The sequence below is a fragment of the Pempheris klunzingeri genome, chromosome 23 (assembly GCF_042242105.1).
Source record: "Pempheris klunzingeri isolate RE-2024b chromosome 23, fPemKlu1.hap1, whole genome shotgun sequence".
In the NCBI taxonomy this organism is placed as follows: Eukaryota; Metazoa; Chordata; class Actinopteri; order Acropomatiformes; family Pempheridae; genus Pempheris; species Pempheris klunzingeri.
This window is the reverse complement of record NC_092034.1, coordinates 16,999,202-17,011,666: the sequence shown is the minus strand read 5'-3', so window position 1 is coordinate 17,011,666 and position 12,465 is coordinate 16,999,202. Positions and strand designations below refer to the sequence as shown.

General features: G+C 45.7%; 1 protein-coding gene across 2 annotated transcripts in view; it reads left to right on the top strand.

Annotated features, from left to right (window-relative positions):
• The window catches only part of eml3 (EMAP like 3), a 33,524-nt gene that overhangs the window by 3,796 nt on the left and 17,263 nt on the right, over window positions 1-12,465 (top strand). Inside the window, exons 2-4 of one of the 2 annotated variants that reach the window (XM_070854319.1) lie at window positions 10,048-10,224; window positions 10,674-10,788; window positions 10,994-11,503. In XM_070854319.1, the coding sequence (XP_070710420.1) occupies window positions 10,048-10,224; window positions 10,674-10,788; window positions 10,994-11,503 (802 nt within the window). The remainder of the gene's footprint in view (window positions 1-10,047; window positions 10,225-10,673; window positions 10,789-10,993; window positions 11,504-12,465) is intronic. The other variant, XM_070854320.1, reaches the window with a different exon arrangement.

The window sequence follows — 12,465 nt, the reverse complement described above, 5'->3', positions numbered from 1 at the left end:
GCCTTATTACCTTGACACTGAGAGCACACTTTGGACAGTTCGGTGGAGAACATCCCGTTTGTTCTGCTGCTTCTGCTGTATCTCTTCAGTCGGACAGTCAGGGCCGACTCTTTGACTCTTTGTTGTACTTCCCAGACACCGCTTTCTTCCCCACATCTTCCTGTAACTACGAACTTCTCTCCATGTCGCCTTGACATTGTCAAGTAATGCTCTTTGCTCTCCTCCTCACCCAATTTGTTTTGTTGTTGTACCTCATCGGTCTCTCGTTGTGATCGCAATCCTCGTTTGCGGATGTTGGAACGTTGGGTTTCGAAGTATTCATATCTCCCACATCCTCCTCCTACATGTAGCCACTCTCACTGGGGTTACTTTTCCTCTGCAGCAGGGGTAACTCTTGGTCTTCCTTTCCCGGGGCGGTCCTCATGAGAGCCAGTTTCATTAGTGTTTGATGGTTTTTACGACTGCACTGTATGGATGTATCTATCAAGCTTCACAGCAGGTAGAGCACAGCTGCTTTAGCAGAGCTCTGTCCCTGAAAAGCGCTGCTGGAGACGAGGCTGATGGGAGTTGTGGGCTGCAAAACCAAACAGTGAGCTAAGTGAGGATGAAAGGCTGTGTAGGCCACTTGTGGGGTTGTCTATAGGAGTAACATTCTAGCATTACACAGTCCATCACTGATGAATCATTAAAAATATGAACCTCACATGAAGGTTGGGGGGTGAACGTGAAGGTCTGTGCTGCCGTGCATCCCCTTCATGCTTCACACAGTGAATCAAGTGAGAGCCGTACTGTCACACAAAAACATACAGTTACACTGTGGTGCAGCGGGGGAAGAGAAAGTGTTTCTCAGGCACGGTGCTGCTCTCCGTTTCACTTCTCACATGGGACCTCAGGCACTAGTGCAGGGGCGTACAGGATGTCGAGTGCTGGCGAGGCGTCAGAATCAAAGAAGAGAACTCAGAGCAGTGAGCGGTGTGCTTTGGGACAAACGGCATCTGTAGGTGGTTGAGGTCATTATGCAGCACCCATGGGTGAAAGGTAGAGAGAATGAGTGGGTGGACACTGAGAATATCTTGCAGTAGATATAGTACACACTACATGCAAGTCAAAGACGTGTCTGTCATTTTTGAGTTGGAGAAGAGGCAGTAGCTCAGATTACAAACAGATTTACTGCAGCCTAAAAGAAAAAGGGGAAGGCATGCAAGGCTAATTATATCTGCCGCTTCCTCTCTACTTCTGCCTCTAATCAAGCTGGATGAAAAGGGAACTTTTTGTAAACTCATACATCAACCAGTTGGGCATGAAAGACTTGTGTAGCTGCACACGGAGATGCAACAAAAGACTCCCATCAGTCCAAGAGAGTGTGGCTGTGCAGCTGTCAGGCAGCCAGCCTCCCACAAGACCTGGAATGACCCGAAGCCTTTCACAAAAGTGGAAATCAAATAGAGGCTTGTATTCCCAGCTCTGGAATCAAGTTCTCCTCCTTCTTTAGGATCATTGGATACTGGTGGCTTTTCATCTGACCAGCGTCAAACTGTCTCAGGTCTTGCACTTACTTGTTGGAGGTGTGATTCACCAGTTTGGTGAATTGATCGGGCTGATTTTCCTTCACAACCTGAAACATAGATTAATAATTTGTCACAAAGCTCGTAGGTTTAGTTCACTGCTGCACGGTGCCCTTCATTTTATGGGGGGTGCAGGGTGCAGGCAGATATTTATATGTGAAGCTGAATACATATTCACAGTTACAGAATGTGGATCAGTCAGTTATCAGATTACACTCAGCTTCATTTAGAAATATGCCCCATATTAGCACAAGAGATTTGAACTCTTTTTACAAGAAGACGCCTCACTGATTGGCTCATTATTGCAAACTTTTTTTGGTTCAAAGTTGAAAACTAAGTGAGTGTTTGGGGCCATTTAAATTGCCGAAATATTCCAAAAGTATTTATAAGAGCCAAGAGGATGAAATAAGAGTGTCTTGTCTGCCATGTTTGATATTCATGCATCATTTCCTGGCAGTTCTTCTGCACGCTGCCACTTTTTGAGCAGGAATGTGGGACGTCACCGCCTCCAGTGGAAACTAGCACACAGAGAAGCATTTAGAGGACTTGAAAACATTGAACTAATAACCAAAAATGCCAGAAGCTGTGACATAACGTGAGCGTTTCCTACTTTCGCAGTGCTAACAACGCCGTCGATCCCACAGTTGATCTGATGAAGTCTGAATGTTAACCTGAATTCCACTGCAGTTGTTGCGAATTGAATGTGGATCAAATTCCTGCTTCCCCCGAGCTGCTGCCAAACAGCTATGAGTCACTGAAAAAATGAAAACAAGAAAAGCAGACGCTCAGAGTAGAGCGGGAAAGCAGTCGTGTGAGTGTGTGCGTATGTGTTTGATTCAGTGTTAGAGCAGTATTGTACTTTTGATAAAAACCTGACTGCAGAGGTGATGAAAGCTAAACTGTAGGAAGACCTTTAATGGAAGTGCTTTCTAATCACTCTTTGGGAGATGCCCTGTGTGTGTGTGTGTGTGTGTGTGTGTGTGTGTGTGTGTGTGTGATGTTATGATCAGGGGCTTCTGGGTGTGTGAACTGGGTCCTCTACTGATCTGGTGTTTAGATGACGGTGGCAAAGAGCCCCGCCTGAAATCTCCTGTGGGCATTCAGATGTGGGGGCCACAGCATGCGGGGACAGCTGACCCCCATCAGCCGAACATTCGCCTGCTAATTCACCGGATTAAAACGTATCTTTTTATAATGGCCGAATGTGACCCATTAATCTTCTTTTCCATCAGAGCTGTTGCTGTATTTAAAGTCACCCCATCACCAGTCCCATATTGAAGTGCTGAAGCGAAGACACTGCACACCGGTGATCTCTCTAAGTTAGCACCACTGATGGAGTGTAACTAAGTACATTTCCTCAAGTACTTGTACTTAACATGAGTATTTCCACTCTCTGCATCTTTAAACTTTCCCCCCAGTCCATCTCAGAGGGAAATGTTATACTTGTTAGCTCTGACACGTCTGTCTGACAGCTTAAGTTTCTTTACAGATTACAGTTCCTCATCCCCCTCCTGTCCGGTGAAAACATTTGAATGCTTGACTTTGAATCATTTTTCCTTGTTAAAGTCATATGACTGCATGCACTCTGTGCCAAATGAAAATACTCAGTGCACTAGTTTCCTTCATGTCAGGACATTGTCTTCTTGGACTGCCTCCTGTTTAAACACAGCACAGGTTAAGCATGTGTGGTTTTGTTCATCAAAGGTGAGGGAGGATGCTAAGCAGGAGGAATCATATTTACACTCAGCTGTATGTCAAAAGGACTGTCACTCACTGTGAGACATTCATTTTTTTATTAGGACTTTGGAGTGTTACCGCTGGCACTACCAGTCAAACCAGACAATAAAACACTCCATTCATCTAGTCCATGTATAAAACCAGCCTGCTAAGTACAGGCCCCACGGCCAAAATCAGATCCTGTGAAGAGGCTCTTCTACAGCTGGAGTGGGTGTGGTGCCACCAAACTGTCAGTCACGACACACTTCACCATAAATACCTTCTGCACCATAAATAAATGACTTTCAAAATGAGTTTCTTTTTTTTTCAAGATGGACTGCACAGAAACATTTCAGTGGTGCTGTGTGCTGACTTAAATACCGCAGTGCTTTGGACCTTATGGGTATTCCTGAAGGCTCGCATTTCTTGTCACTTTGTTATTTCTGTGTGTGAGCAGGAGCTGCAGATGGACCCAGGCTGGTTGGGAACTGTTAATAGGTTTCCCCCCTGAGGCCACATTCAGCCATTAACGCTGTCTTTGGAGGAAAAGACCCACTTCCTGTTTGGTGTACCTTCCTGTAGAGAGTTGGCCGAGTGATGTCGTGTCCAGATATTTCCAGCTGAGTCTAATGGGAGGAAAAGTTCCAGATAATTCACACGTGAGCAGTGAATCTCAGTTTTAGGTTTCTGGCCCTCCGAACTGGCAGAGCCTGGGCTTCCTGATAGAGCTGCCATTTGTATGTACAGCTGTCATCAGTAGCCAATGAGAGGAGCCCACTCCATTGTCAGGTTTCAGAGGTTCAGGGGCTGATCGGGCATCTTGTAATCGATCGGTGTCTCAGCACGGTGTCGAACAGAGATATACAGTCCACAGAGATTAGACAGACAGTCTGCTGCTACACTCACATGTCACACTCCTCTACCTGCAACATGTATCCAACACACTGTTGAGCCACGGCGGTGAACCTAAGCCTGCAGCTCTCTCCCTCCCTCCATAGCTGCATGCCTGTTGACACACCACCCAGCATCCATCTGTAGGCTGGACATCACTATATTATTGGTGTACATTTACATGCTACATTCACATGCCCATCTGCTCCATGTGAGTCGGCTGACTGTGTCTGCAGAGTGGAACTGCCCTGCCCTGTTAGTAAGTGACAAATTACAGACTCATTACTGGACCTGCTGCATGGTTTAGAAAATACCAAGGCTACCTTAAAGTTACTAATTCACCAAATGTAATTCAGCTTCTAACTTGAACTCCCCAACACTCGAGCAGGGCACAGTTAACACGGACAGATGCAGAAGAAGGCAGCAGAGCGCGCTTATCTGAATGCACATGCTGTGTGATTAACTGTGCTGTCTGCTGTGTTGCAAACCAGCCAGTGCAGTCCTCGATCTTGGATCGACCACCCCCTGAGCTTAGACCAAATCCATGGTATCCTCCAGTGAGACTGAGGAAATGGCCTCCTTATGCCTAATGCCCCACCCACTTCAAACCAGTCAGAAGAGCACACAGAGCAAAACGAAAAGCAATACAGAAATTTCTCAGTGAAATAACTAAAACTGCTCCAACTTTGGCAGAAATCTGAGTGGGGGACCTCACTGCTCACAGTGAGAAACTGAGTGAGAGAATGTGTTGTCAGGGCCCCCAGTGCACTGGGCAGCTGTGGTCAGGTCTCACTGAGCACACCTCCCCGTCACATCCAGGACCGACAGTCTCTGTGGCTGCTGCCTGCAGGAGCCCAGCACACGATGGGAGCGTGGTCTCTGGAGCCAACGGCCCCCCCAGTAAAGTTTGAACAGTGATGTGTCCATCCACCGCTGAGCTTCTTCTGGGTTTAATGATGGTGGGGCTTTGATGCTCCTCATTGGCTGATGGGAGCTCTTTTAGCATGTGTTTCTGCTTCTCTCACTCTTTCCTGTCCATGCTTCAGCAGCAGTCTCACAGAGGGAGGCCTGGAATGTTTTAATTGTTTATCATGAGGCAGTGTTTAGGAGGGTTAGCTGTAGGATAGCTTTTAAAGCTCTGGCCACCTCCTGCTCAGGTCTGCACGGGCAGGAAGGCTCAGTGTTTAAACTGGGGCCTCCCACCTGTCTTATCACCTATGTTTGTATCTCCCCCATTAATCTGAAGACGTGCTAGTTTGCAGGATTACATTTCCTGCTGCTACTGTGTGTGGAATAGTCCGACATTTTTGGAAATGTTATTCTTGCAGAGTGAGTAGAGAAGATTCCACTCGACTAATCAACATATTGTTTGTGAAATCTGTAGACAGGTGTGAAGGCCTAGAGGTGTGAATCAACACGCTGTGGTTTTTCAGGAGTGAGTGTTGGGACATTTGTTTTGGAGCCTTGCCATCAGTGTGAGGCTGGTGGAGAAAGACGGGAAGTCACTCTTTTATAAGTGGATTAGATCCTAGTTCATTAAGAAGCTGACCTGTTTGCTGCTGTGGCCCTTTTTAATGAGTTGTTTTTCATTGTCTCAACATTAACATGCTGTCTTAAATGATGTAGAAATAATGAAATACTATCCATTCAGGATTGCGCACAATCCCACAGCGTCATGACATGAGTCAAGATTGTTGTCAGGGCTGGTCTGGGATCATTTTAATGGACTGTATCTCCTGATAAAGGCGCTGTGAGCATTTCACTGTCTACTGGAGTGAAAAAAGATTTGGGAAAAAAATGCACACATTTGCTAAGCTATGCTAACTATCATTAGCAGATGGCCGTATAGAAAACAGGTTGCTTCTCATTTTTTCACTGTCAGTACTACTGTGTGGGGAAACACGTTGGATTGGACAGAACCAGCTTCTTTCTTTTCTGTGCAGAGACGTAAGTGTGGTCTTAACTGGAAATTCCCACTGAGCTGCTTGTGTCACTTCATCAAACACTTCCTCTTTCCTGCTCTGGCTGCTGGCCAGAAGTTTCTGTGCAGGCTTTTAATCTGAAGGATCAGGGAGGAAGTGTGACCTCAGACATAAGGGCTGCTGTACCTGAAAAATGTATCATGATAGAAGGACTCATTCAATTGATATAGATAATTCTTGATTTTTACTTTATTTTATTTCTATATTTTTATTATATTTTTGATAAAGACTCGTAAAAAAGGTTGATTAAACCACTTTATTTTGAATTCTACCACCTTCCTTTGTGTACTCTCTACATTTCATAGAGTAGCATCAAAATAGCTTGTTGTGATGAGACCAACCTGTTCATGTTTAAATGTGCTCAGCTTTGGATGCCAGGCTTCCACTTAGTTTTCTATTGGTTTGTAATGACTGTAGTAGATTACATTAGTAGCTAGTGGAATATGGAGTTCACACACAAAAAGAGTGAGTGTTTTAAAGCTAACCAAAGGAATAACAGGGCTGAAGAGGCTCCATCCTTGTCTCTGATTGGCTGTCCCACATAGGGCATACATGTGACTGATCACTTGAGTGCAGCTCTCACATGTTACTCCTCCACTTGGCAGTTAGCAGATGAAAGTGTCTCAGTCACACTCAATAAGATCACCCTGCTTGGCCTGAGGTCAGCAGTGAGGACGGAGCTCGTGACTCCGTAGCACACCTAGCATCCGCCTGATCAGTGTGGAGGGGTTCAGGCAGACCTCAGAGCAGCAGTTCCTCCAGTGCACAGCTGATGATGAAACGCCTGTTCCAGTGAAAGTGGTGCGCCAAAGGAAAATGTCTTGCAAGGCCACAGTCAATGATAATCATGACATGCCAAAAGTTCCACGAGACCTCTGGCTGCCCTTACATCACTCAGTTGGCAAACTGGCGTCGACAGTCATCATCATGCAGCTAGCAGCCCGTGGGCACATGGGCCCCATTCACTAAACTCAACTTTTACTGTCTGTTTCTGTTTTGTGTCTACCAGGGGCTTTAAACATGTGCAATATATGTCGGGGTTTGCAGATATTATCCATGAATTCATACCACCTTTCATTTTGGCCATTTTCACTTTATTCCAAAAAACCCCACACAACATGGGATTCAACAAAACCATGGTGTAATAAAATGTGTAACATGCAGAATACAAGTATTATATAGTATTATATAGGTATTATATATCAAACATTTTAACTTTAATAGCTCATGTGCATGCTCAATGTTCCGCTCGCTATTAAACAGAGTTAAAGACCTTGTTCATGTTGATATGTTTAAAAAATAACATGAATTCACTGAGATTTTGATCCCAGTAGTGATAGCGATCACTGCTATATTCTATATATAGTCATTTTTGAATTATTTTCACAGTTCTACTCCTAATGCCGTTGTGTGTGTTGTGTTAAAAACCCAAAGCTACACTAAACACTTCTGATATGAGCCAGACAATCTTAACTAGCTTAGAGGCCCTTTGTCCGACCAAAGATCCCACATTCACACCCCGCCTCGCCCGGTCATTGGTCAGCTGAGAGGAGAGAGAGGGTCTGAACGTCCCTGTCCTACTCTATTTGTTGTCCAACTGTTTGTGACACATGTGATTACTATGAAAGCCTGTCTGAAAATGATCTCCCAGTTGTAATGACGTGGAGTCTCTCTCCTTTGGCGGCTTTTCACTCCGCTGTTCAGAACAATGCTGAACACTGTGGTTGGACGGGCTGTTGTATGAACTGGTTCGGATCAAGCGTAAGCTGACAGTGTATTAACAAAATAATTAACTTTAGTCTCGCAAAGATGATTATTATGTATTAGATATTCATTCATGATGAACTATAAAACAACTGCAGTGTGTGCACGCTGTATACCATCAACATGATGCTACATGATGCTTGAATTTGACACAAGTATCACAGTTCTCCTGTTTTTCTCCCTCCAGCACTATGTGACTATTGAAAGAAACACATCCCTGCTGAAGTCAGTGAACTTTGTGCTGTGAGAGTCTGGTCTGCTGTGACCAGGAGCTTTTGCTGCTTGCAGTAAGAACAAATGCTTCCAGCAGATGTTTCAAATTAAAAACCTGTCAAGAATGTAGCCTTCGAGCTTGTGATGAGTGTGCAGGAAGTGCTGACTTTCACTGACATTAACTTAACAGCACAGTTAAAACGGCAAATAAAAAGTAACTGGAAGTAGTGAATTTTAAAATTCTGTTAAAAAGTGAAAATGGTGAAAATGACATGACTTTTGTTGTCCTGATTAGTCCTGATTAGTCCTGATGTACATCACGATGGATTTGTGAAGACATCTCTTACTACAAGGGCCATTGGTAAAGATTTTAAGAGTTGGTCCTGGGCAAGAAACTCGCCAACATACTGCACATGTGAGAACGATAATGTCCGTGAACTGCCTGAGAGCTCACGTCCATGTGGAAATGGAGCATTTGACTATAATTACTGGCACTGTGTAATTCCGGGTTGTGGATCTTGACTGTTAGGCTTTGCTAAAAATGAATCTACGGGGTTTGGAAGGATTCATGAGGAGTAGTGTGTGAGCTCCTCTTACCTAGTCGCCCCTCTGAGCCTGGTTCTGTTCCAGGTTTCTTCCCGTTAAAGGGGAGTTCTTCCTGCTACTGTTGCCTAATATAATATCTGATGCTGCTCATGTGGGGATTCTTGAATTCCTGAATCGTTGGGTCTCTCTCTTCATCAAAGAGTTTGATCTAGACCTTCTCTTTATGGAAAGGGTGTTGAGATAATGCTGTTATGAATTGGTGCTGTATAAATACAGATTGATTGACTGATAGTCATTACTGAGTGGGCAAAACATTTCCTCACAACATTCGGTCAATTAATGCTTGTGCTTCGCCGGACTGTAGTGTTAAAATAACACTTCAATGGCTGAGCAAGAACTGGATAATTATGATCCTGATGCTTGCTCCTCTTTGTTCCATTCTGTGACACAAGGACAGAAGGAGGCATTCCTCACATTCACAGACAGCTATGTCCTACACACACACACACACACACACACAGCGGACCACTAGCTCTGCTCACCACACAATAGCGTCCTTGAGAGGGTTTGGACACTCCTCTGTACTCTCTGAGTACAATGCTCTGAATATCTGTAATCCCCTCTACAAATGGACATCATGCCAGATAACACACCCATGTTTATCCTGCAATGTTTGAGAGGACCCTCTTTGATCAACATCATAAAGAAATAACTAACCCAACCCTTACCCTAACCTTAACCATCATAAAGAAACAACTAACCCAACCCTTACCCTGACCTTAACCATCACAAAGATGGTTCCCTCTTCTCTGAAAGCAGATCATTTGATCCCAGGATGTCCTGTGTGTGTCTCAGTAGCAGGTGAAGTGTAGGTGGTGTGGCTGATGTGGTGTGAGATGGCGTTGGTACTGGTGTTAGGTCTGTATGTTTGACATGCAGGTTTGATGGTGTGAGGCGTGGCTGGTTAGTGTTGTTTCTCTCTATGGACTTAAATGGATGCTCATCTCTCTGGGCACTAAAGATGCCTTCATAGAGCTTGGCATCCCATTGTTGTGTGTGATGTAGAGATATGGGCTGTGGTTCCATGTTTTAAGCATGTTGACCAGATGAAGAGCCGACCAAATAGGATTGAAATGTCGTCAGTAGTAAAGTTTTGTTCACGGAGCGAGCATGCAGGCGTCACCCCTTTTCTTCTGATAGCACCTACATGAAGTGTGTCTAGTTGCTCTCCTTCAGACAGCAGGGTGCCATGAAATAAAGATCACTATCAAGGGTCACTGTGGCTTACAGAAGCCGTGCTTCAGGCCATCTGATTGGTGTAATGAAATTAAAGCTCAGAGGACATGAATTAATGTGACGTCTCTTTGTAGATGACGTGTCGGCAGACAGCAGCGCTGAGTTCCCATACCGAGCTTCCATGATGGAGGTGCGTCTGCAGGCGCAGGAGGATGAGATCACGCTGCTGAAATCCTCACTGGCTGATGCCCTGCGCAGGATCCGCCTCCACGACCAACTCCTACCGTTACTGAAACAGCAGCTCATTGCAGGTGAGTTGTCCTCAGGCTGCACCTACGCCGCAGCCTCATCCTACACTGGACGGTGGAACACTGTGGGGTTTTCTCACACTTTACAATCATAGACTTGATAAAGAGTCCCTGTATGTACACAATCACATGCAGCAGCTCCTCCAATGAAGGAATCTAAAATAATTTAGTTGTGCTCCTTCTTCCTTGTACGTGCTCAGTCTGATAGTGTTCTAATGTTATGTTGGACCCTTGATTCGATACACAAGATGAGTTGAGTAATTCATCCAACACTTGTCTTCAGAATCATTAGAAAAGTGATTGTTGAGCTGAGCTGAAAACAGTCATGTAAGGCCCTGTGTCATTAAAACCTAAATGTGCAGGGCAAACAAACAAATCAGTGGTAGTAACAGAACATTTTAAAAGAAGTCCAACACTAGATGGCGCACACTCTGATTCTCTTACCCACCTAGTGAACCCTGGTGCCGCACGAGTGCTGGACCAAGTGTGCTGCTCAGACGGCTGCACCAGCAGCAGAAAACTGTCCTCCAGCTCAACTGTCGACGGGATCCGCCACACCGCTACCAGGTACTGGAGCTAGATGCCAAAGGCTTAGAGACAGGAGGGATAACGTGGGACCATCATTGTTGTGTTTCACATGAGGTATAGCCAGATTGCTTGTTACATCAGAGGCATTCTGGTCCATTCAGAAGCCTGGTTGTGTTCATGTGATGTCTGTGTATTTTGCTGTGTGACTCTTCTTTGTTGACCTCAACCTTTGAACTGTCTCTAGCCAACTGTCAGACAGCACCGTGACCAATGCAAATGGCCACATAGGAAGCTTGGTGTCCACGAAGCCAAGAGTGGAGACACTAAACAGGTCGACCCAGACAGAGCTCACCCTCCCAGGGCAGGACGCCGGGCACGACAGGGTCCCTCTGCCCAGGCGGGCCCAGAGCCTACAACTGGAAGACGCCCTGCCTCCGGCGGAGTCTGTGCTTGAGGGGACGCGGGGGAAGCTCCACCGTGTCCCTGGCTTGGAAGAGGAGGATGATGATGATGAGCAGGAGGACGACGAAGAAGCAGGAGGAGAGCAGGAAAAGGAGCTGAGCTGGACGTCGTCAGTGGAGCAGCCCATTCAGCCAACCACCATCAGAGGCCTCCAGCGGGAGGACTTCCAGGATGGAAGCTGCTCTCAAGAGGAGCCAGGCTCAGCCTCAGCCTCGGTCAGAGCCTCAGAGCAGAACCTCAGCTCCCGCTCTGCACCCCTGTCCCCCATCCAGGAAGGAGAGAAGAAACCGCTGTGCGTGATGTTGTCGTCACTCCCCTCACCACCGCTCTCTTCATAATCATCTGCTCCCTCGCTAGTGATTGCTTGGCTTTTAAGGATGAATCTTGTTTCTCACTTGTGTAACTGCAAACCCCAGTTGCTCTGCAAATCCCTCCATGAAACAGGTTGCCAGGGTGAGATTATGCTGTGTTAGAGAAGGAAACTGGAGGGGGTGACATGTTCTGTCGCCATGTTCGCTCCGGCCTGCATGTGTTTGAGCAGGGGGCGAGGGAAACATAAAGCCTTAGCGGAACATAATGGTGGCGCTCATCCTAACTGAGTGACATATCCAAGATTAGCTCGACAGCACACAAAGATTTGAGTCCAGTGGAAAATGTGATGTGTGGGTAATTGATCACAGCATCATGTAGGAGAAGGGCTTGGAGCAGGGGTAGGGTTGCAGTATGTATACACTTAGAAAGGTCAGTGGGTTCACAAGACTGTGCAGATGTAAGTGTTCAAGGAGAGAAAATGTTTTGAAGTGGCACATCTGTCTAAACGGGGTACAGCAGAGGCAATATCCATGACAGGAACCTCCAGAGTGGTCCTATCTGTTACAGCTTCGCTGTAGCCACACAATATTAGAGCTGACTGCTCTGGAAGACAATACAGATATACAGAGTGCCATTCAGCTGGGGTTTGCAGAAACACACAAACTGCCTTAAATCTGGAGTTTTTTCATTGCAGATCTCCCCCAAACTTTCTTTTTAACAATGTCTTTCTCAAACAAATCAAGGATCTCTTGCATGCTGTGATTTGTCCTCTACTTTGAACTCAATAATTGCCTCTCTGATCAGGAAGCACAGTGGCGGAGCAGCTTTAGTTTACTTGTGTATATGCTTGTGTGTGCATGTGTACTCTTGTCCTACTTCCGTATAGTAGCTTGAAGGAGGGTTTTATTGCTGATGGATAACATAAACTGTAGTCCCTCAGCT